The following is a 24491-nucleotide window of genomic DNA, read 5'->3' as shown; positions in this document are numbered from 1 at the left end:
TCTAGGGGGCAGTGCTCATCTCCGTTACAAAGCTGAAAAGCCAGCGCTGTCCGAAGACGTCTCTGAGGTCATGTGGCCGGCATGACTAAATGCCGAAGGCATTTAGTCCCTATTTTTCTACTAGCATTTTTACATACTTTTGAACTACTAGGTTGGCAGAAGCTGAGACAAATCCCTAGCACTGATCACTCTGTTATTGCCAAACTGCCAACCCTTCTAATCGACAAGCTCAGTGTCTTAGCCACTGAACTCTACTGGGTCATAAAGGAAGATTAGCATTAAACATGCCTTTATAGACACCACCAACCCCCACAAAACAGAGCTCTGTTTTCACTATCTTACTTTGCCTACTTACTTGGCAGTATTTTTCATTGACCAGAATACTATTATTTACTTTGGTTGTTAGAGAATAACATCATACACTGTAACCACACTGGAAACTTGGCACGATATACCAAAGTAAAATGAACTATGTCTGACAAATTGTGTCCCGTTCTACCAAGAGTTAAGAATGTTATTTGGCAATTTTCTTTAAAGCAAAAAAATGTTGTGTCTTTCATTTGGCATAAGTCATCTCTCAGAAGAGGCTGCAATTCCTGAAGATTTGATTCAAATTTAGTTTACTTATAAAGGAAAGTAGACTAGAAACTGATTGAATAAGTACAATCTATCACAGAAGGAAAACACAATTGCCACATGCAGCTTTCTCATTATCACTGTGGAGTAGCATGGTGCCTTGGATTTTCAAATTAAATACAATTAAGTACTGAAGAAATCAGTACCAATTCTTTGGGTTTGTGTGTATGTATGGGATGCATACATGTGAGGAGGATTTAATGCCAAGAGTGACACAAGCCATTTGGGTATATCTCCTAAGGAAGACCAGAAATGGCTCTCTATCACCTTCCCATGAAGTAGTCTCTTCTCTTGATCAAATTCTTAGTTTGCTGAGAAATGCCACTCTATTTCTGCTGATGTTTCTTCTTGTTTCTTCATTACTAAGGTAGCCACACTCTCATATATTAGTGCTTAACTGAAAACAGGAGTGTCTGAGTGATCCTGGTTTCATTGCCCTGCTGTCCTCTGCTGTCTGCAGGAGTCCCACAGGGGAAAGCAGTCAAGAAAGAATACACAAGTCATGGGTGACAGGACAGTCAAACTACTTGCTTATCCTATCTGTGGAGCTATCGTGGCTCAGTGGTTAGAACGCAGTATTGCAGGCTAACTCTGCTCACAGCCAGGGGTTCAGTCTTGATCAGCTCAAGGTTGACTCTACTTTCCATCCTTCCAAGGATCTAGATTGTTAGGGGCAATATGCTGACTAAATTTCTAAACCATTTAAAAGAGTGGCATAAAGCATTGTGGCACCATATATAAGTCTAAGTGCTATTGCTATCCTTATACTACCGTACTACTGGTCTTAGCTATGTAGAACAAACTGACAATCCCAACCTCAGCTACAAGGGCTACTGTCCCATCCAGGCATGGAGATTGGTTTTTTTCCCATAGTCCTAGGGAAGATCCATGAAGCCTGGCACAACTGTTGCTCTTCTGCTGCATGAACATAGCCAGACAAAATAATTGGAAGCCAAATGTGGTCTGGTGGCTGGGAGCTTAAAATCCCTGACTTACTAGAGATACACTTGAGTGATTTATATAGATTCTGCTCAAAAGTCCTAATCAACATTATCCCCTTCCAGATGTTTACCATAGACAAAATTGTAGCCATATGAAGTGGCTACAAAAATAAAGTCAATATGTCACTTATTTAATGCAAATTGCTTTATAAAGTTAGTTTCTATTCCTCTTTAAAATGTTGCTTTAAACCAAATTATAATTCAGCATTAGTAGATGTCAGTAGAAAACGTATGAATCCAAAAGATAAAAATTAAATGTATTTATTTGATTTTCATACAACTGTAATCATGAACTTGATTTTTAAAATCAAGATTTAAAAGTAAGAACTGCATATATAACTTATATGTCCCCTGTAATGATTACTATTGGTATTTCTAAATAAACAAGACATAAATCCAGAATTATAAGAAAAGCAGTTGATTATCTTTTCTCCCAAATACACTGATATTAAAGTCATATTGATATAATCACAAACCAGGGGAAGGCATTCGGTGCTAGTTACTAGCTTCTTTTTTGGCATTAAGCAGTAACCACCTTTTCTGCGGTGATGCTCCAAGGAATAAAACAAACTTACTTTAAAGAGGAAATGTTCCTTGTATATAATTTCACCAGTCAGGAGGATCTGAGTCATGCCTGGAAACCCATCACTGTGCTTTTTTTTTGTTTTTTTTTGTCTATGAGGGGTGAGGGATAGTATCTTGGTAGCATTATCACATAAACTTACTAGAGAGGAATAGCTTAACAAAATATCTTTTCAGCAAAACTAATGGATACAAATTTGTGTTGTTATAAGCTGTAAAAGAAACTGTAGTCAATATATAAACAGCAAAGAAAACGAAAACTTTATTTTGAATAGCTAGACTCAGGAAGTAATGTAAATATGTTTTTATATGGTATTTTTTGACTAAGCAGAATATCCTAATTTTCTTGTTATTCAACTATGCAACATGTCCTCAAATATAAAGAACATGAAATCTATATCTAAACAGTAGATAGCGGAAAAAAGAGTACTGATAAAAAAGAATGTTTGTAGATCAGAATTGAAATGAGGTGTCCTTGGTACTCTCTGAGCTTGGTTGTCCCAAAGGTGCTTTTTTTCAGGAGGTAACTGGATTTTCTGGATTTTTTCTTTGAAGACATTTTGCTTCTCATTCAAGAAGCTTCTGAAGAGCTGAAGAAGCTTCTTGGATGAAAAGCAAAATGTCTTAAAAGAAAAACCATAAACTGCGTCTTGAAAAAAGCATCTATGGGACATCCATGACCTGGATGACTGAGAATCTCCATAGACCTCTGAGCTTGGTGTTTTGTTGTAGCTGTTTCATTACCCAAATATCAGTGCACTAATGATGTTACCTAGTTTGAGTAATGAAACGTCTGTAAGAAAACAACCAAGTTCAAAGAGCATTAGGACCCTTCAATGAAGAGCAATTATATCAAGTCAAATTTTTGAGTCACAGAAGTCTGTATTAAGATTTCCTAGTCTATGGAAAAAATATTTTCCAGAACTACAATCCCTAATCCAATGCAATCCTTTTTTCCCCGTGACAGTAGGAAAACAGGTTGCTAAACTTTTTTTAAAAGTATTAATTATTAATAGAACTAAATGCTATACTTTTTATTTTTCTTTGTTCATACATACTCTAGATATAAACAAGATCAATGTACAGAGTTACAAAATAAATAACTGTCCAGCTATAATACAGCTACTTCCTTCTTGGAAATTCCAGCAGAATTAAGTGAGGTATAAAAACGAAACAAAGCATCTTCTTAGTAATAGATTGATATAACATAATAGGAATGGCTCACCTTTTTATGACTAATGCCATAAATGATCTCTCCCAGTTCTAACTGGAAATGCTAGATTCTGTGCAAATGCTGAACTCTGTGAGATTAGTGAGTCATTACCCTCTTACTCTATGTAAATTCTGGCCATATTGGCTTCAGAACTACAAGGCCTTCCTCCATTTCTCATCCCTATAACTTAATAGCTTCACTTCAAATATTTCACTAGAATTCTGATTACTTTTGTTTGAAGTAATCAAATGGCACTAAGAAATCATTTCATAATCATACAGAAATGAAAAAAATATGTAATTAAGCTTCTATTGAAGGAGGAAGATTGTTTTGTTTATGTAAGTGCAAACTATTATACAGAATAGAGTTATAGGAAAATATTATTATAGAGTTATAGGAAAATATTATGAATGCTGTTTCTATGTTGGTATGCTGTTTCTCTTCATTATTTTCTTTCTCTTCTATGTCTCTTGTCTTGTTTGTTTTATTTTTTTAAATCAGCCTTCGTTAAATATTATTCCCTTTATTATTCTTTCTGTTCCCTCCCTACTGATTTACACAGCATTAGTAAATGGTCGATCCGTATTGTTAATTGTGCGGAAGACAACTGGAATATGTGGCATGGCTTAAAATAATATTTTATACCTTTTTAAAACTCTATTCCCTCTTATTAGGGGGAGAAATGCTTTGGTCTTTAAATGTTTCAGCTACAGTATGGATGGTTGTGACATATGCCATTCCTTGGTTTTTGAATTTTAATATTTTGTAATTTCCTTTGTAACAAGACATTTTAAAAGGTTGAAATTCCCAGTTAGGTGCAAAGAATTGTTAGATATAAAGATAGCAACTGAAATGGCTTCATTTTTCAGAACAGACTGACATTGTTCCTAAAGTTAAAAATCTGTTTTAAAAAGTTTGGGCAGGGGAAATTGGTGTGTGTAGTATCTTTAATATGGCAAGAGATATTGGAATTATATTTAATAGGCTTTTGATGAAAAATGTTGTATTATGAGATCAGTATACCGCTATCCTGAATTTCTGTGGTCCAACTGAAGATTCTTCAGAACAAATAACTATTTATTTTCAACACCTATATGTTATGGCTTTGTTTGTTACCTTTGAGTTAATCTTGATTCCTGATAACCATCCAGACAGGTTTCAATAGAAACATTTTGGACATGTGACAAAGAAAGACTGACCGTCCAAAGTCACTCAGGTTGAAGGATTTATGCCTAAGGCAGGACTAGACTCCATAGTCTTGTCTGGTATGGTATCTTTAGACACTGCATCTAATATGTACTAAATTAAAGGTTGAAGGTTGTGTGAATCAAACTTTGCATCCTTATTTAGATCATAGGACATATACAGGTAGCCCTCGACTTACAACAGTTCATTTAGTGATAATTGAAAGGTACAACGGCCCTGACTTCTGGTTGTTTTTCCATCATGTCAGAGCGGAATCCACGATTGTGCACGGTTTTGTTCTGTCCTAGCTTGTTGGAGGGTCCTGATTGGGAGCAGAACCACCCTGAAGGGGTGAAGAAGGGGAGGACCACTTGGGGGGTTGAGGAGAGACTATCTCCCCTCCCTGACAAGATAAGACCCCTCCGAAGACAAATTGCAGTGGTGGTCTAAAACGGCCACCATGGAGATGGGAGGCAGTCCAGGAAACTAAGACTGCTGGTCCAGTGAAATTGTGAGCAGTGTGTGAACCAGGCAATATACATGAACATTAAGGTACCCCAGAATTAAGAAATAAAGAACTATTTTTGATGAAAGTGTGTAAAAGCAGAGACCAAAGAGAGAGAGAGTGAGAAGAAAATTTGAACTTATGAAGTTACCTTTGAACATTGAAATGAATTAATTTGGAGGTGGAAAATTCAGAGGAAAATATCTGATTACAAAAGGCTTGGAAATTACCGTATTTCCCCATGTATAAGCCACCCCTTTTTTCCAAAATTTTCAAGCCCAAAAAGTAGGGGGGTGGCATATACAAAGCAGGTACACTTTTTATATGTGAAAAATGCATAAAATAATAAAGTAGGAATAAACTGGTTTTCCAGCAGTATGCTATACTTTTTTGTAAAAATTGTAAGTGACGATACGATTACGAGTGCGAGTACGCGATAGAAATGCATACGCTAGGCATCGGCCTGAATGCTTCGTTCCTACTCTTGTTCCGATGCGTAGATTGCTAGCGTCGCCCGCACCGCTTTCGGCGTCATGACCGAAGTTGTAGATCTAGACGTCGAATTTTGTTTCTTTGTAAATTTTCTTTCTTCATAACTTGTTTCTCTAATAAAATATTTTTTTCAAAACTTCACAGTCCAAAAATTGGGGGGGTGGCTTATACAAAGGGGGTGCTTATACATGGGGAAATACGGTAAACTGGATAATTATTGGATTTTTGGCACTAAATAGGCATAAGTAAATACTGGAATTGAATGTGTTAAAAATAATAGCTAATAACTAGAATTAGCGAAATTAATATGTTTTTTTTTTTTTAAGTAAAAAGAAAGGTTAGAACAGGGAAACAGAATTGAGAGTGACACCTAATGGTACAGGAAACATTTCAGTGACTCTTTGAAAAGTGCTTGGTCTTTCTAAAATTGGAATTTAAAAGAAAATAAGAGGAACTCCATTAAAATAAAATAAAAACCTTGAAAAAATACTAGAATACAACAAGGAAAAAAGATACGTGAAGAAATTGTCTTAGGATTACTTAGTGACTTTGGGAAAAAGTTGGAAAAGAAATCAACAGAAGGAATCTGGAAACAAAGACCTATGGACATTGTTGAAATTAAATATAAAAGACCCTGGTTGAAATAAACTACTGGACATTTGGATTGGATATAGTTATTAAAGAAGTGGGGGAGAAGAAGCATACAAAATGGGAGAATTATATGTGGAAATGAGATTGAAACTACAAAATATGAGGGAAATGATGAAAGAAAGCATGGAAACGTACAGTATTATACTACAAAAATTAGAAATGGTGATTCAGATTGAAGAAGAACAAAGAGAACCAGAGGGGAGGAGTTAAATAAAGAGGAAACCAGCTTTAAAGAACAAGTGGAACAACGAACATTAAAACAGGGGGGGGGGAATTAAAGTTAAAAATCTGAGGTTTGATGTGATAATTAAAGGGGGAATTGTTTGGAAAGCTAAACAAAGGAAAAGGAAACAGCAGAAGAGGGAATTACAGAGGAAAGACTGAGAAAGGGAGGGGGACAAAATAAATAATTGGAATGAGAAGTGGAGGGAAATAATAAAAGAAAAAAGGGGAATTAAGAGAAAGGAACAAGAGATGAAGGGAAGCAGAAAGCAAACAAGAATGAAAATAAATTATATAGTCAGGAGGATGAGAGACAATGGGTAGAAAAAGAATAGGGAGGGAGATTCTGCAAGGTAATTTGTTGTGATATATAAGAATAGGTATTTTAAAATAGATAAGATTGGAACTGATTTTAAAAGGATTATTGTTAAATCAAATATATATTTGAATGAAATAGATATGGAAATGGGAATTTATTATAAGAATATTAATTGATATTTTTAAAAAGTGATGAATAAAGTTAAAATGAATTATGAGAATTGTAATGGAAAGATTGATATCAGTTTCTATAATTAATTGAATAGATTAATATTTTTGGAATAGATGATTTATATGGTAATTGAGAAAAAGAATACCATGCAGATTCTGACTTACTAATATACAGTATATGCATATGTGATATGTAGTAGTTAGGAGAATATTGTTAGTAATGTAGAATGTTGTAATTAAATATACTATGGTAAATTTTTATAATGAATTAAAGAGAAAAAATTGAAGGAATGTACAAGGTAAATAGGTGGCAATCTTGAATTGACAACTAAAGGGGACAACTTTTTGAATTGTTAGAATAAGGATGAAATTTATTGAATAATGAATGGAATAACAGTAGGTGATAAAATTGCAAAAGTGACAGATAAAAGCAATATGTGCAATGAATATATTTATTTATTTATTTATTTTATTTGTCAATTGTTTACAAGATAATAAGTATAAGTGTATACATAGTTATGAATACATGAAATGGGTACATATAAGAAAAATAAAAGAAAAATAAAAGAAACAATAGGACAGGGACGGTAGGCACGTTGGTGCGCTTATGCACGCCTCCTACAGACCTCTTAGGAAAGGGATGAGGTCAATAGTAGACAGTCTAAGGTTAAAGTTTTGGGGGTTTGGCGAAGAAACTATAGAGTCGGGTAGAGTATTCCAGACATTGACCACTCTGTTGCTGAAGTCGTATTTCCTGCAATCAAGCTTGGTGCGGTTAACCTTGAGTTTGTATCTGTTGTGTGCTCTTGTGTTGTTATGGTTGAAGCTGAAGTATTCATTGACAGATAGGACATTGCAATGTATGATTTTATATACCATGCTTAAATCAGACCGAAGATGGCGTAATTCAAGGTTTTCTAGTTCTAGAATTTCAAGTCTGGTGGCATAAGGTATTCTACAACAGTAGAGGAGTGGAGAACTCTTCTTGTGAAATATTTCTGGACTTTCTCAATTGTGCTAATATCAGATACGTAATGTGGGTTCCAGACTGATGAGCTGTATTCGAGTATTGGTCTAGCAAATGTTTTGTATGCTCTAGTTAGTAGTGTGATATTACCAGAGAAAAAGCTACGTAAGATTAGGTTAACAACTCTTAATGCCTTTTTGGCTATGTAGTTGCAGTGGGCTCTAGCACTTAGATCATTAGAGGTGAGTATTCCAAGGTCCTTTACAGAGCTTGGATCATCAACAAGATCTTGACTATTCAGCTTGTATTTTATTTTCGGATTTTTTTTGCCAATATGTAAGACAGAGCATTTATTTGTTGAGATTTGAAGTTGCCATTTGTTTGACCATTCTGATACACAGTCAAGATCTTTTTGAAGGGTAGCAGTATTGTCTGTGGTATTGAACAGCTTTACATCATCAGCGAAAAGAACACAGTTGCTCTTAATATGATCACAGAGGTCATTTATGTAGAGTATAAAGAGAGTTGGTCCTAGAACACTGCCTTGGGGGACACCACTATTGACAGGTACAGAATTTGATAGGATGCTCCCAATTTTGACCATTTGTTGTCTGTTTGACAGGAATGCTTCTATCCAGTTATGCAGTTGTCCAGAGATACCATAGGATTTTATTTTTAGGAGTAGTTTGTCATGTACCACTGAATCAAAGGCTTTACAGAAGTCTATGTAGATTGCATCTATTGTTTTGCCCTGATCAAGTTGTGTAGTCCATATGTTTTTGCAGTGTAAGAGTTGCAGATTACAGGATAGTTTTTTTCTGAATATATAGAAATGGAACAAGAATCTTAGATAATACTATAAAACAAGACATGAGAATATTTTAAGAAAAATGAAATAAGTTAAGATATGAACTGGAATTGGATAAAATAAGTGTAATGAATTTAATATTTGAGAATATTCAAAGGAAAATAGAATAAGTAACAATGCGATATGAAATTGAATAAGAAAGATGACTATGTTACTATGGTCATGTTTGTATTGAAATGTAAAAACCTGGAACCACACTGTTGGCCAAAAGAGATGTTTTTTAAAATATAAAAATAAAAAATGTATTTAAAAAAAGAAAGGTACAATGGCCCTGGAAAAAGTGACTTATAACTGTTTTTCACAGTTATGACTTTTGCAGCATCTCCTTGATCATGTGATCAAAATTCAGATGCTTGGCAATGGATTCATATTTATGATTGTTATACTATGTCCCAAAGTCATATCATCATCTTTTGTGACCTCTTGACAAGCAAAGTCAATGGGGAAGCCAGATTCATTTAACAACTGGGTTATTAACTTATGAACTGCAATGATTCATTTAACAACTATGGCAAGAAAGGTCACAAAACTGGCAAAACGCACTTAACAAATGTCTCACTTAAAAACAGAAATTTTAGGCTCAATTGTGGTTGTAAGTTGAGGACTACTTGTATTTGGTTTTAGGCCCAACTTCTTTGTCACCATTCTTGCCTATATTTACTCTGAAGCTTTGAGTGCATGACATGAGGAGTTTTGTTTATCAGACAGTTTGCCGCAGAGTGCGATGCTGATTAGGGCTGAAAGGAAGTGACCCACTCAAGATCACCAGGCTGGCTTCTGTATAAAAAGGAAAACTAGAACCTGGAAGTTCTCCCTGTTGGTAATCAAGCATATTAATTATTAGACCACGCAGAAAGAATGTACATCTACATTTAATTTAATAGTTATTGGCTTGCTGTTCTCTTCAACAGGAATATATGAAACTGGCATACAAAAACATGTTTTGCTAGATAATTTCTATCTAGCTAGATAATGCTTCTTTAATATGTGGTAGAGATGCCTTCAGAGCCTTTTTACAAATGTTTATAGGTGTTATAAAGTTTGTGGGTTTGAAAAAACTGTTGATTGTACTGCTTAACAGGAACTTTAATTCATCATTTCTGAATGATGATAATTATTTTATTAAGTAGAAGAAACTGAAAAAGCAGGGTTTTTAAAATTAAGATAACTTGATTGTGTCTTGGATATTAAATACTGCTACAGCCTTTATCTTTGGATGAATCATAATTTTCATAAATTGTAAACATACAAAGATGCTACAATCAACTAATGTTAAAACTCAGGAGGAGAAAATTAAATGTCCACCTCCTAATCAGTAAGCTTTATAATTTTAAAACATTTTTATTACACTAAGACACAAACTTGATCACGTCATAGGCTGCATTGTGATATATTGTGACATTTTTTGCCTTTACAGAGCCGGATGGGCATGGCCTGTGGGTGACATATCCGGCCCATGGGCCACCAGTTTGACAGGTCTGCACTCAAGCAATGACATTGGGAAAAAGAAGAAATATCTTAAATATAGCTAATATTGATCAATCTACTAAGAATATAAAATATAATGTAAGATGTTACATTGTATGTGAGATTTTGGTGCATTCTCCCATGATCTCATTACAATGTATTGCTTTAATGTTTAAGATATAATTGTTTTATTATATGTCACCTACAATCATATTACTGGGATAGACAGTTATATACATTTGATAAACAAACCAAAAAATTGACTCTAAGTTTGATTAGTATTTGGAGGACTTTTATTGTCATACATTTTAAAATGAATTTACAATGTATAGAATTAATTTTGTTGTATTTAAAGATCTGGATTGAAATTGGACTGTGGTTTATAAATCAGTAATCTTCTTTCATAAGAGTCCTGAACATCTAGCTCTTTTCTCAAGCTCTGGGCCAATGCTCATTACAAAATCTGATTGGATTGTAGTTAATGGTTGTAATTTCTTTTTCTGGCATAAATTAGCCATCATAGTTGTTAAATCAACAAGGGTTGTTTCAAATCGTGTGAAATATGTTTCCTAGAAACTTAAAACTACATATAGTGCTTAACAATCACAACCACAATTGGAATTGGCAACTCCATCAATAAGCAATGCGGTTAAGTGAAACATCATATAGCCTCATGTTTGCCATGAACATTATGCAAATCACCCACAGTAATCAAGCAAGAGATCATGTGATTGCAACTTTTAATTTTACTGCCAGCTTCTCTACTGACTGATTATTGGAACTCAACTATGAAGCATGTAAATGGTGAGCAAAGTGCCCAAATTATGAACATGAGACCACATGGATGCTGCACTGGTTTGTAAGTGTGAGAATCAATGCAGTATAAAAAAAGCTACTTTTTCAGTGTCACCATAACTTCAAACAGTTGCTAATCAAGGTAGTCATTAAGTGAGTACCTTCTATAGGATAATATTAGAAAGAACTAGCTGCATGTACAGTATATTGGATTCTTTAGTGAATGTTGAGTAAAAGTTACTTAAAATCACAATTCAAATGTCAAACTCTTAATTTGTAGATGGTTTTTTATTATTATAATATTTAGGATTACTAAAGAACTCTGGATTGATTGCTATGTATTAAAGATGCACATTACCTCTTTCTTAGGGCTGAGAGAGTGTTACTGGCCCCAAATCACCTGGCTGCTTTGTCCCTGCGGCAAGACTAGAATTTAGTCTCCTAGTTTCTAATCTAGTGCCTGATTCTCATACCACATAAGGTGGAATTAGCTATATTAAAGATGTCCCATACAAATACTTCAGCTTCAACTGCAACAATACAAGAGCACACAACAGATACAAACTCAATGTAAACCACTCCAAAATTGTTTGCAAAAAGTAACACTTCAGCAACAGAGTGGTCAATGCCTGGAATGCACTACCTGACTCTGTTGTTACATCCTCAAACCCCCACTCCTTTAACTGTAAAGTATCTACTACTGATCTCCTCACCCCATTCCTAAGAATGTAAGGGGCGTGCATAAGTGCACAATCATGCCTACCGTACCTGTCCTATTGTCTCCATTTATTCATACCTATTTCCTGTATTCATACTCATTTTACTCTTATACTTATTATCTTGTAAGCGTTTGACAAATCAGATTAATAAATAAATAAAATAAAATATATTTATCGCTGTAGAATGCAGAATTCAAAAATTAAAATCATTGGTTATTCTGATGTTAGCCTAACATATGTGCATGTTTTCCCTGTGTCTATCCCCATTGAAAAAATCTGGTATTCCTCAGAATTCTAAATAATCTTAAATTGTTGGAACCTATTGAGATTTCATCTCCCTTCTCTCATAAGGTTTGTGTTGAGGAGTTCATCCAACCAGTTGTTTATCCAATCACATTTTTCCTCAGTTTTCAAAAATCATCTGATCATTTGACTATCTTTCAAAATGTTTTATTTTATGTTTTCAGAACACATAAATACATTGGAAGGAGAAACAAACTGCCAACAAGTGCTTTTCTCTGCTTTCTATAAAACAGGGTTTTTGTACAATCTAGTATGCATTGTTTTTTAAATACAATGGAAACTCTGCAGATGGGCCTCAAGAACTCTTGATTGATTAGTTTGGATAGCAAACATTTCAACACCCCCTGAATTAACACAGTGGATGCAACTTTAAGAAATACAACAAAGTTATAGATTTGTAATACAAATTTGACTGGTTTTATATCAGATTAGCAAAATACATGTGAGAACATCTGGAAATATTCTAACCCATAATATAGTATTATTTTTGCCTTAAGATAAAATCTGAATCTACAATGCCATATCACCATAACCACAATGATAACAATATAACAAAATGTGCTTTGTGATATAAAACCCTTCCCAATGCACCCATTCATACATATAATTATCTAAGGGATGTTGAATTTTCACTGTCACATCTTGGTTCATGTTAATTACTTTTTTCATCTCCCTGGAGATGCCCATGCATTCTTTAAGTGAATCACAATTATGAAGTTGTTTAACAAATTAGAAGTACGTGGTTGAAAGAATCCTGATCTATATGAGCTTCTAACCAATACTTAACCTTTTCACCAACAAATATAGTGTCTACTTAATCTGTTTTGTTTTGTTTTACTTTAGTATTTCTTCATTGTTTCCATGCCTGAAGGAAGACACACATATATTGTATATCTAGTTCAAATATAATGTTTAGCCATAATATAACCATTATGACTAAACATAAATGTTCACCTTTCAGTATTTGAAAATTTGATAGTAAAGCTATGTATAGATTCAGATTCAAAAAGCAAAATGGGATTCTGATCATAAATGTCCTTAAACCAATTATGTCTTTTCCTATCTTTATTTAGCTACCTTTTGTTTAAGAAGACCTTAAGAAAACACGGAATGATATAATGCAAATTTACTTTGAACAAAGACATAAAAAGATAAAAACTTTCACACCTCCCTTGGACTCCCAAGGGAAGTACCCTTATGTGGGAAAACCCTGGTCTAGGGGTATAATGTTCCAAAGGGCAGATGGTCCAAGCATATTTCCTGGATCTTCCTCACAAGACAAAGTTAGTAAAAGGACCTGAAGCAATGGTGGGATTCAAAATTTTTTACTACTGGTTCTATGGTCGTGGCTTGGTGGGTGTGGCATACTGTAAAATCTCCAGCCCGAGGCTCTTTTGCGGGTTCTCCAAACTATTGAAAATTTCTGCTACTGGTTCTCCAGAACTGGTCAGAACCTGCTGAATACCGCCTCTGACCTGAAGCATGTTCATCCTCTTGCATTTGGTGAAATGGCAGAAAAGGATAGTACCTCTGATCTATGTTGGTAAGAACCATATGTTTGGTATTTTCATTTTAACTCATACATGCCTTAATTTTGAATTTAAAGTTTGTAAAGCACACCATTAAACAAAAGGACGCTTCCTCTGCAAAATAACTTTCACATAAAAAGCAAATGTAAAAAGCATATATTATTGATGTAATGTGTTGAAATCCATAATGACAAGACTGAAAGATAAAATGACTTATATAAATATTTAATCTGTTAATTCTATTTACAAGTTGCTTTCAAAGTTTACATTTCCCAAAGCAATTACAATGACCACTGGTTCATTCACAGGAAAGGGAAAAACATATAGAAGAGATTGTAAAAAAATTATGCAGCATACATCAGTAACTATAAAGGTAGTCCTCATTTCATGGCCACAATTGTGACTGGCAACTCTGCCCTTAAGCAAAATGCTCATTAAATGGAAATGTATTTGTCCCATAATTTTAATCCAATTTTCCTTTCGTCATAAATTTACTTTTTCCTCACCATCCTAACTGCGAATAGCTGCTAAAGAAGGCATTTGCTAATCAAGGACTACCTATAAAGACTTTTGCTTTTCAAAGAGCCAAGGTATTTGATCTGGAAAGTCTTTCTCAAAGATATTTCCCAGAGCCACAATTGAAAAAGTGGAATTCTTAACAGGACAATCTAATTTTCTTGGTGACTGGAATGTATACCTGCTCCATCACTTCATTGTAATGAGTGTATTAGAGATCAGGGTATCCTCACAATATTTGTGATCAGAGTTATATTTGGCCTTTCAATACTATGTTGCAACATGCTTGAAGAACAAAAAAGAAAACATTAAACAATAATCTAAAGAATTATGGATATATTTAAGGAAAATTAGAAAGATGTATTATTATTATGATGATAGTTAAGAGATCTATACTTAGAAACCTACATGTTTTTAGTAACAAAGTACTTAAAATAAATTTATCTCAAACACTGGATTTCCTGCTAATGTTAACATGCAATAATGAAACTTCAAGAAAAGGAACTTTGAAAAATATTATCCACACGCACTTTCTTCAGTAGCCGGGTAGCTTTACATTTCTTCAGTCACAATATCCACATTATAATATGGTAATTGTACAGCTTTTTTGCATTAGATTTTCTTTTTTTTTAAGGCAAAACTTCATTTTTAATTAATTGAAGCTCAAATATACTAAGCATCTAATTTACATAGCAGCCCATCTCATAAACATGATTCTGACCAGTGAGTCATAAAACAAACACTATAAACAAATAAAAATAACCATTAAAAATAATTCAACATATACAGTAAATAAGACAGTGGGAGAAGGGAGCAACATACTACACACAATTCAACCACCTCATGGGCTCTCTATTTTCATGGGCTCCCCAAGCTTGCTGGGGAAAAAAAACAGATTTTGAGAGAATTCTAGAAGACCAAGAGGGTTAGGGCTAATGTCACCTTGGGGCTAATGTCATGTTTGTGGTAGGGTGTGTGTGTTAGTAGATTCCACTGCAGAAAAGACCCGCCTACTGATTCCCATCAGATGTCACAAGTACAAATGTGACTTGTAATATTCCTCTCCTCCCAGACCTTATGGTATGATTGTTAACAGTGTATATTGTAACAGACCATTTATGACATTTATTTCAAAGCATTCGTGTTTTTAAATGAATGATTAGAGATGACTCTCAAACTCTTAACAGGAAATGTCACAAACTTAAGTATCTGAAAGGTGGCAGATAGCAAAAAGTGTCTTGCGAGGAACTTGTTTGGTTTTTGTAGGCACATCTGAAATTTTGAGAGACCAGTATAGGCATTTTCACAAAATGTCTTGAAAAAAGTTTAAAGGTTTCATGTAGAACTCCAGCAAATCCTGGGATTTAATGAGAGAATTACAAACCTAGAAAATTGTTTTAATAATTAACCATGTAACTTTATTCTCCAAAGACTATGAATATTTGGTTGTCAGGCAAGTGACAGAGACCTGAACATTTTTACTGATGAAAATTATATTTATTAAATGTACATGCCATCATTCTCACTACTAGTGTGACTCCATGTCTCCATATACTGCTTGGGTTTGTCTTTAACAGAACATATCTAGATGAAATTAAGAAATTCTCAGCTCTTTCATACTACATGTGCCTATCCTTATCTAATAATAATTATATTCATATCTTCTAATGTTTCATTGTGTTGACCAAACAAAACCTATTTGCAAACGTTAATAATGGATTTTTTTTCCTTTTCTTCAGATAGAAAATTTGTCACACTTTATATCCCAACAAATATACGGAATAATCAACATAGCAGCAATTATGTATACTGCTTTAAATCTAAATTTGCATGCATCAGATGTGGGTGGGTGGAACTATAAAGTCATGTTTTGGCTGGAACATTCTAGCCACCAAGATGCAATTGCCTCTTTTTACTATCCTGACTTCTTTATATGCAACGTGTGCAAGGGCACTCCAAATTGCCCTTTTACCATTAATCTTTTCTAATTAATTTCTTATTAAAACTGGAAGATACCTTGCTGCAATACATTCCGTATAAACATATACTTATTAATATGACTTTTCAATTTGAAAATAGTAAATCTCACTTATCTAAGGAGTAAACTGAGAATCAAGACTGATTAAACAATTTGTGACCAAACACTATCTATTCTAAAGACCACTACTATCTACCTATAAGCCCTTTTAGTGAACACAAATGGATTGTAACTACGCAAAATATACACTATGGTACCTTTGTTCATTGAAGCATCAAATGTTTCAAACATATGCACACAAGAATATCAATCCTACTCCAAATGTAATTGGTCTTTTTTTAATATAATGACTTAAAAATCAGGAAACAATTTCCCCGATTCAAGTTATAAAGAAAACCCTTTTAAGAATAAAATCAATTAAGTTTATTTGTCTAGCATTTTAAGTAATTGTTTAACATTCCATTTTGAGTAATCATTAACTTTTGCTTGTATCAGAAGGCTATAAAAACAATGGATGAGAATGCTAAATAGTAAACAACTATTCTGATAGCCATATCAAGATTGTGAAATAAGTGAAAATCAATGAGCAACAAAACAGAAGTATGTGGTTATGATGAATACCCTATATCAAGACTGCAGTTTTTTATAAAATTTTAAGTATCTAGAACATCCTCACAGGTAAATAAGGATAGGATTGAGGAATTGAAGACAGTTAACTTCAATTGTTCTAGATTTTTTAAATAAAAACCTAATTATAATTAATATTAAGTAGAAAAAAGAACTTTGTATCATCTTGTAGCAATTATTTAGTTGAAATATTACTAACATTCAAGAGCAGATCTATTATTATTAAACTGCACAAAGACAGTAACATATGTTCGCAAGTGTTATCTGGTTGAGAAAAACAATAGTATCTATAAGTGGGGAAAATAGCTAATATATTTCTTAAATAATGAATCAATCATGTCATAAAACAACCTACTTTTAATAAGACTGAAAGTGTAGTGACACTTGCAACATTCTGAACAAGAGGGAAAATGTCTGTCAAAATTAAACAACTGAACTGCATAAATTTACTTCCCTATAAACTGATAGAGGAGCTATTGTAATAATAGTACCGACTTCCTTTCAGCTAATGCAACTGTAACATAGCTGGTATACAGATAAAACTTCCTCTAAGGGTCAGCTGTATAAACTGCCCATTTAGTATCACACTTCCTCTTTTTTTTCAAAAGAACTGTTCAGCATACAGTTCAAACTGCAGAGCATTAAGAATTTAAATAACAAAGCAGGAAAAGGCACTATGTTGTAAATGGTTTCAGAGCATCATTAAAAACATTTATTTGTACCCCTTTGCTAATGTTCCAGTAATTCAATTCTACAAACTACTGTAACAATTTCATCTTATCCATGTGGACAAAAGTCCATATGAAAGTGCATCCAAAGCATCCCTAAATAATAATATTGCATAAAATAATGTCTAGACTACTGGACCCCAGATTGAAATACTAATTTTGCCCTGAAGCAGAGTTCAGAGACTTAATGAGCCAGTCACCTTCTCCCAGCCTTGTGGCATTTTTGCAATGATCAAATCAGAAGGCAGCAAACTAGGCATCTTGCTTCATCCTTCTGAAAGAAAGGTGAGACATAAAGTAAGCTAAGAAATACTTACAAATTAAATCAGTTGCTCTCATGATATGCTCGTCAATGGTTTTCTGAACTAACCCATTTTTTTTAGGTTCACAGACTTCATTGCATCATCTATTACTGGTTTGAGGCAGAGTATTTCATACAATGTCTAACCCAACTAACACCTAACAGTCTGGGGAAAATTGGGTTGGGGAAGGTTGATATTCCCACTGCCTCTAATTTCACAATATATAAATACTAATATCACACGTTAATTACTGAAGACTAGATTTGGGACTGAAGCCTAACTTGGGATAATTTCAAGACATCTTCAATGTCTTGTAAAACTACGGGCAAAGATTCTTGAATAAAAGGAAAAAGATGGAGACACAATACATGCAAAAGTATAGGATACCAAAATCAAGCATTGAATGAATTTACAATAGACACATTAGTTTGTTGAGAGACAATGGGGCCAGACCCCCCTTCAATTGTCAACTTCGGAGGGCAAAATCTCTTTTTACCTAACTCCCAGTGCTCCACATCCGTCAGAAGGAAATCCGTCAGAAGCAACGACCCACTCTTCAAAGATTATCACAAATTATCACTGAACAAAGCGACAGCCAACTAACCCAAGCAGCTTCAAGTCGAACCGGACGGGTAGAAAGATCGTGGTCTGATCAAAGGAAGTTCCACAGGCTCCAGTAAAACCAACCCATCTCCCAGGACAGGAAGGGAGAAAGGGGACGCCAAAAGCCCCTTAAAGTGGTCGGAAAAGAAGAAGGACTTACCTTCCTGAGCTTGGAGAGTTGAACTCCACACCAATTAAGTCCACCGTTTTTTCAGCCCGGAGGCTGGGGAAAAGGAGAGCGAGCCCGCAGCCCGGAAGGAGCCTCTCTGAGAACGAAGTCGCCCCGTTTTCGGAACTTAAAAACAGGGGAAGTGAAAACCTAACCAAGAAGAACCGGCGAGGCTCATTCTCGCCTCAGCAGCCAGTCCTGCTCGCTGCACAGAGGAACCTCAGGCGCCTTGCAGAGGCTACTGTGCGCTCCGGCTTTACTTCCTGGTCGTGGACAATTTGCATAGTTGTTCTGGAAAGGGCGCACGGGAGGGGTGGGGGCTGCTCTGAGTAAAAAGAGAAGTAGAGAAAATGTGAGCATTTCCCCCAAAAGGGGCGGGCGGAACCGAACTGGCAAGAAAGTTGTGCCGGGAGGTAGGCGCAAGAGCCTCCTGGCAAATGGACCCAAGCCACCGGCTGCGGGGGAGGGTGTGTGCGCGGGAGAGAGGCTCGGCTTTTGGGCTCAAGTAACGCCGGTGGATAGAAGGACCTTCCTCGCTTCGTAAAAAAGGGAACGGATTGGGCCGAAACTGCAGGGCGCTCACAGCTAGTCAAACCCAAATGGACTGCCCTTCAGCTTTCCCCGCCGCTTTTATTCCGATTTGCCTCCCGAAACCGCCGCGAACCGGGTTCCTGTCGAAGCCTCCGGATTACAATTCCTAGAGTTTCTATGTAATATGAACCAATAAGGAATTGGAAGAGTCCGAATATATCTGCTGGGGAAAGTATTGTTGAGGTCACTGGGGTTACACGCAGAAAAAAAAAATACAAGAAATTACAGCCGCAGGTATTTCGGTAGGCTAAACATTAATTTCGGTTCAACTGTGAACATCTTATGATCTAACTCTGTAAACTATATATTGGCCAGTCAGTAAAGGGTTAACCTTTGTTGCTTTTGTTTTCAAAAGTGTGAAGGTAACTTTGAAGCACGTTTGTAATTAAAAGGTCTTAGGTACATATAAATTAAGCACAGATGCGGTACAGCCAATCTACATGCTTGCAGGTACAACTCTGCCAGCAGGGGAATTTGGGAGTTGGTCAACCAGATCAGCAGGTGGGGAGAAAAGTTGTTTTTCCCCCCTTCATGTCTTCTCACCAATTACCCTTTTAAAAAGGAAAACCTAAAATTAGTTTTACAAGAAAGACAAATGCCATTAGATTCTGGAATGAAGACAAAAAAAGGACAGTGTAGTATTCAATCTGAGAAAGACCTCTTGCTTAAGGGGTTTTATTTGATAGCATTACATTTTGCAATCACTTTATCTCACCTTTATTTTTCATAAATAACTCATGCAGCAAACAAACCTTACTCCTGAATGTGACTGGCTCAAAGTCACCCAGCTGGCTTTCATAACTAAGGTGGGATTATAATTAATGGTCTCCTGGTATTAGCCTAGTGACTTAATCAGTAGAGTAAATGGGCTATTGATGGTCATTTCAGGATAAAAACAAAAAAGCAGCATTTTGCCATGAAAGGCCATGATGACCCTAACCTGCTTTTAGTTAAAATGGATTAAGAGAGCTTTGTAGTATTTGGGGCTATAGTTAACTAACCATGATAATTTGGGTATATTTTCAAAGGTGTATTCAGAGAAAAGATAATTGGAGAAGGGCTCTCAGTGCTCCTTAGAAGTGTATCAGGGATGCTGCTTTCAAAGCCATAATAAGGTTAGTTTTCATCTTTACATGTTGTTTGAATCTAACCATTGTGATTTTTAAATACAATGTTTGACCACTAACAATTGTGGCTTATTGAGCCAACTAGAGTTTAGCAAACTGTGGGAACACAATGCACGAACTGCAACTTTTATCTCATCTATCTGGACAATTTTGCTTGCTTTCTTCAGTTTGCTTAATGGAATAATGCTGAATTGACTTTCTTAAACTCCATCCAGTTATTTTTGCATGTAGCACCCAGAATTTTGAACTGAATGTTGATCTTAAATAAATTGCTATCTTGTCTAACTTTGGAATATATGAAGCTGAATCTTGGCATAGTGGTTATTATATATGTTAGATCAACATTTGTTGCCCTCTTCCCTATACAGAAGGTAGAAATTTACCTAACTTTGGCATAAACTATCCAAAAAATGAACTAATAAAAACTTTTGAACATATTTGCTAGTTTTTGGTATTGCCAATGAGACAAGCCATTCCAATTAAAATATTGTGTCATATAGATGTAAACTGTAATTTTCCATCTTCTTTAGGTACAGATAGTCCTTGACTTACATCTGGTCACTTAGTGACCAAGGTTATGACAGATCTCCAATTTATAATCTGGATTAGAATATCTGATTCCCTTCCCCATGTAGTTATATTATCACATTTTGGGTAATTATCACATTTACAGCCATTTGCATCATCTTGTAGTCATCTCACCCACCCACAATTTATGACATTTTTAAAAATGTAAAATACAAAATAAAATGTCCATTGCAGTCAGTGGATTCACTTAATATTCATTGTGCTCACTTTATGACTGCCATGTTCACAATAGAGATTGTAAAATCAGGTGCAGGCACAGGATGACCTGTTTTAAAACCAGCATGACTTATGACCGTAATTCCATGCTCAATTATATATAAGTTGAAGACTACCTATATATAAAAATGGTTATATTATATACATTTTATATGTATTATTGCAAGCAATATATTAGTTTTTTAAAATATATTTTAGTCCATTTTGCTTTTATTCTGTTTCAGAGATAATTTTAAAACAAAACAAAAAAAGAACTATGTAAAGTTACATGTCCGAGATTGTTATTAATAATTGGATTTGTGTGTCATATAGACATCAGGATTCATGTTGAGCTGACTTGCTTAAAAATATTTCTAGCAAATTAAGTATAGGTGGAAGGAACCACCTTCTGTCCTTTGCATTATTAAAGTTTGTCATAAATGCTGAAGAAAATCATCTGGCTCTGCAATACTACTCTGGTTGTATTTACTCAGCATAAGTGCCACTGAATTGAAAAGAGGATTGGAGCCTTGTATTTTAAGCAAGGCTTTCACTCTATGCATGCTTAAAGTTAATTCCCATCTGATTTCATATATGATCCTCCACTTTCAATGGCAGCATGGAGACTTTATATTATTAAAATGGTACAAGATACATTCTCCCTCAACTGCTCAAAGATTGTCCAGTTATAGAACTATGGGTATGAAATCCAAGGAACAATTAGGGCACATTGATCTTATGTTATGCAGTCAGATCATAACTTACAATATATGCTGACTCTGTAAACTGCTTAGAGAAGGCTGTAAAGCACTGTGAAGCAGTATATAATTCTAAGTGCTGCTGTTATTGCTATATGTTCCAAGTCTTTACAAGTACAGTGTCAGGTTTCTAAGTGATGAAATCCATTTAAAAAGAAAAGTACAAAGTCCATCTTCAAAAAAGATTTCTTTTATTTAGGAAAGCATCAAAATTGGCAAATTCCATGGTAATTCCGGATCTGACACAACCCGGAATTACCCCACAATATTACAAGTTAGAAACTACCCCCAGAAGTCATATTCTCCAATAGAAGTAATTCAACGCTGCTTAATGTCATAAATCTCCACCTCAAGGGGCCCAAGCAAGGAGTTTTCCCATGGGAAGGATAATCACCTAGCCAAAACAACTCTCTTTATCTCACTCCTCCCCACTTAGGAATGGGACAAGCCCAAAACCCTTTCCCCCATGATTACGACAGAAAAAGTAAGAAAAATAATATATACTTAGACTAACTAAAATGGCTATACTTATGTCAGTTTTGGGCTTGACATACAGATCTTCACCTGAATTGAAAATAATGTTATCTATCAAAAGGATATTATGGCTTTAAGGAGCTGTTTGTCAGCAGATACCTGTTAGTCAGCTGCACTTATTAAGCTTAAATTATATTATACATATTGACTGTCCATTTCTGTGGGGTGCTTATTGCTGTTTGAAGTGCTGCTTCTATGTGTTTTGTTGTCGTCCTGGATAAGAGGACCTATTTGCCATTTGAAATGACTTCACTATGGACACATGGACCAGCAAGTGCTAGTTCTCTCTAGTGATTCAACATTCCATTGTTGATATGCAGATTGTAAAACAGAATAAACCTTTAAATCCTTATTGACATTTGTTTCATAATTGTATAACTTTGTATTAGTCTTTGTGTTTAATTCATGGGGTGCCAGTTGAAATGATATAAAAAAAACTTTGCTTAATTCCACCATTAATTCATAACTATGGAAACCCAGATATCAAATTTGGTTTCATAAGAATAAATACTAAGGGCCACTGGTCCTATATATAGATTGTTAGTCATGGTAGCGTGTGCCAATGTTGAATTCTATGCTGGAGAAGGTTACTGGTCAGAGAGTAGATCACCAACTGCAAAAATTATACATCCTTGCTAGGCCATGGCAAGCCATCATTAGATCCTATTATCTGTCAACCCAATTATCTTTTGGATTCAGACATTGCATTAAACTGAACTGAATAATCATGTCGAAGCTTAACATAAAGTATTAACCAAGCCATCGTACTGGACTATATAGCTGGGATCCAAAATCTATGTATGTGTAATACTGGGCTTTCCCAGAGCAACATAGACTAGTTCTAAATGGCTAATAGGTGAAGGTATAGTTAAATGATTAAGAAAATGAAAATGATTAAGAAAATGAAATATTTTTCCAATTTCACTTGCTAGAAATGTTTTTATTCTGTATGCTCAGTGTAATGTGCATTCATAAATCATAGCTAGGTCTATCAGACTTCGACAGGCAAAAGACTGGATGACTATTAGACTACAGCAAAGTATAGAGCTATCTAATTGTCAAGGATTTTGCACTTCCAGTTCTGATGGCCTATAGAAGCTGAGAAGCAAGATAAAATGACATAAAAGTGTGCAAGCTTTCAGATTCTTTGTAACTTTTCATCTGAAGAAATGGTACAAAAAAACAGGATGTAGTAAAGAAGCAAAAGATCCAAACTGTAGTTGCTACATAAGCACTAACTGTATTTGTAGTGAGTTGACAATATGGTTGGAGCAACCACAATTCAATCAGCTGAAATCAATTCTACAGGAAGGCTAAAATTTGCAAATCTGATGGTCTATCCTTTATTTACATTCATAGAAAACTAATTCCGCCCTGAATAGCCCTCACTTTACTCATAAAACTGATAATTACAGAAAAATGTATTTAAACTAACATATAGTAAATTGAATTGTATCTATGCTCTGCTGCTGGAAGTCAAGGTTGAACAATCATTGAAAGAAAATAAGAGTTGCATCTTTGATATGTAATTCGAAGATAACACTTTCATCTCTCCATTTAGAATTGGGAGAAATTCCTTTCTGAAATCTTGAGAAACCAAGTGTCAAAGGGCTATATTCACAGGGCAAAGTGAATTTGATTTTAAAATGAACTGATACTTCTAGTTCATCTCTCATATTCAAAATGCTACATTGTATGAACATGTGGTTGGGGGGGGGGATGAAGACAATTCCTCCAGGCCACAGACATGGAAGAAGCATTATCTAAATAATGCTTTATTTGAAATCTTCAATATTTTTCACTCAAGAATTAATGTCAGTGGCAAAAAAGTGCTGATATAGGATGTGAGCCTAAAATAATCCACTGTCCTCAGCCTCTCAACTTGTTGAAAGTAGTTGGCTAAAAGAAGAGAGACCAAGAAGAGATCCTTGCGGACAAGGATCATGAGTGTCAGCCAAGGTACAACATTCTTCTGATACTTTCAGCATATATTCCAATTACCTAAAAAGGGAGAAAATACTACATGATACCACAAGCGCAAATTATTTTTCAAAAGTAGTTTTTTAGCTCTTGCATCAGAAATGTATGTTAACTAATTTTTAAACAGATTATCTCATGCATTTTAAATCACATATTTTTTATAAGGAAGTA

General features: G+C 34.9%; 1 protein-coding gene across 4 annotated transcripts in view; it reads right to left on the bottom strand.

Annotated features, from left to right (window-relative positions):
• LYN (LYN proto-oncogene, Src family tyrosine kinase) overlaps positions 1-18816 on the bottom strand; it is a 41843-nt gene extending 23027 nt beyond the window's left edge. For 2 of the 4 annotated variants that reach the window (XM_026706192.2, XM_026706195.2), the window contains exon 1: positions 18539-18816. Coding sequence is in view for 2 of the 4 variants with exons in the window: in XM_087931268.1 (XP_087787394.1) it covers positions 17674-17733 (60 nt within the window). In the remaining 2 variants the exon portion in view is untranslated. Of the gene's footprint in view, positions 1-17673; positions 17743-18538 lie in introns of those variants that run through there. The other 2 variants (XM_087931268.1, XM_087931269.1) reach the window with 1 other exon arrangement.
• Between the last annotated feature and the right edge of the window lie 5675 nt (positions 18817-24491).

The sequence above is a fragment of the Pseudonaja textilis genome, chromosome 3, assembly GCF_049901715.1.
Source record: "Pseudonaja textilis isolate UNSWEBS1 chromosome 3, rPseTex1.2, whole genome shotgun sequence".
Lineage (NCBI taxonomy): Eukaryota > Metazoa > Chordata > Lepidosauria > Squamata > Elapidae > Pseudonaja > Pseudonaja textilis.
This window is presented reverse-complemented; position numbering and strand designations above follow the sequence as displayed.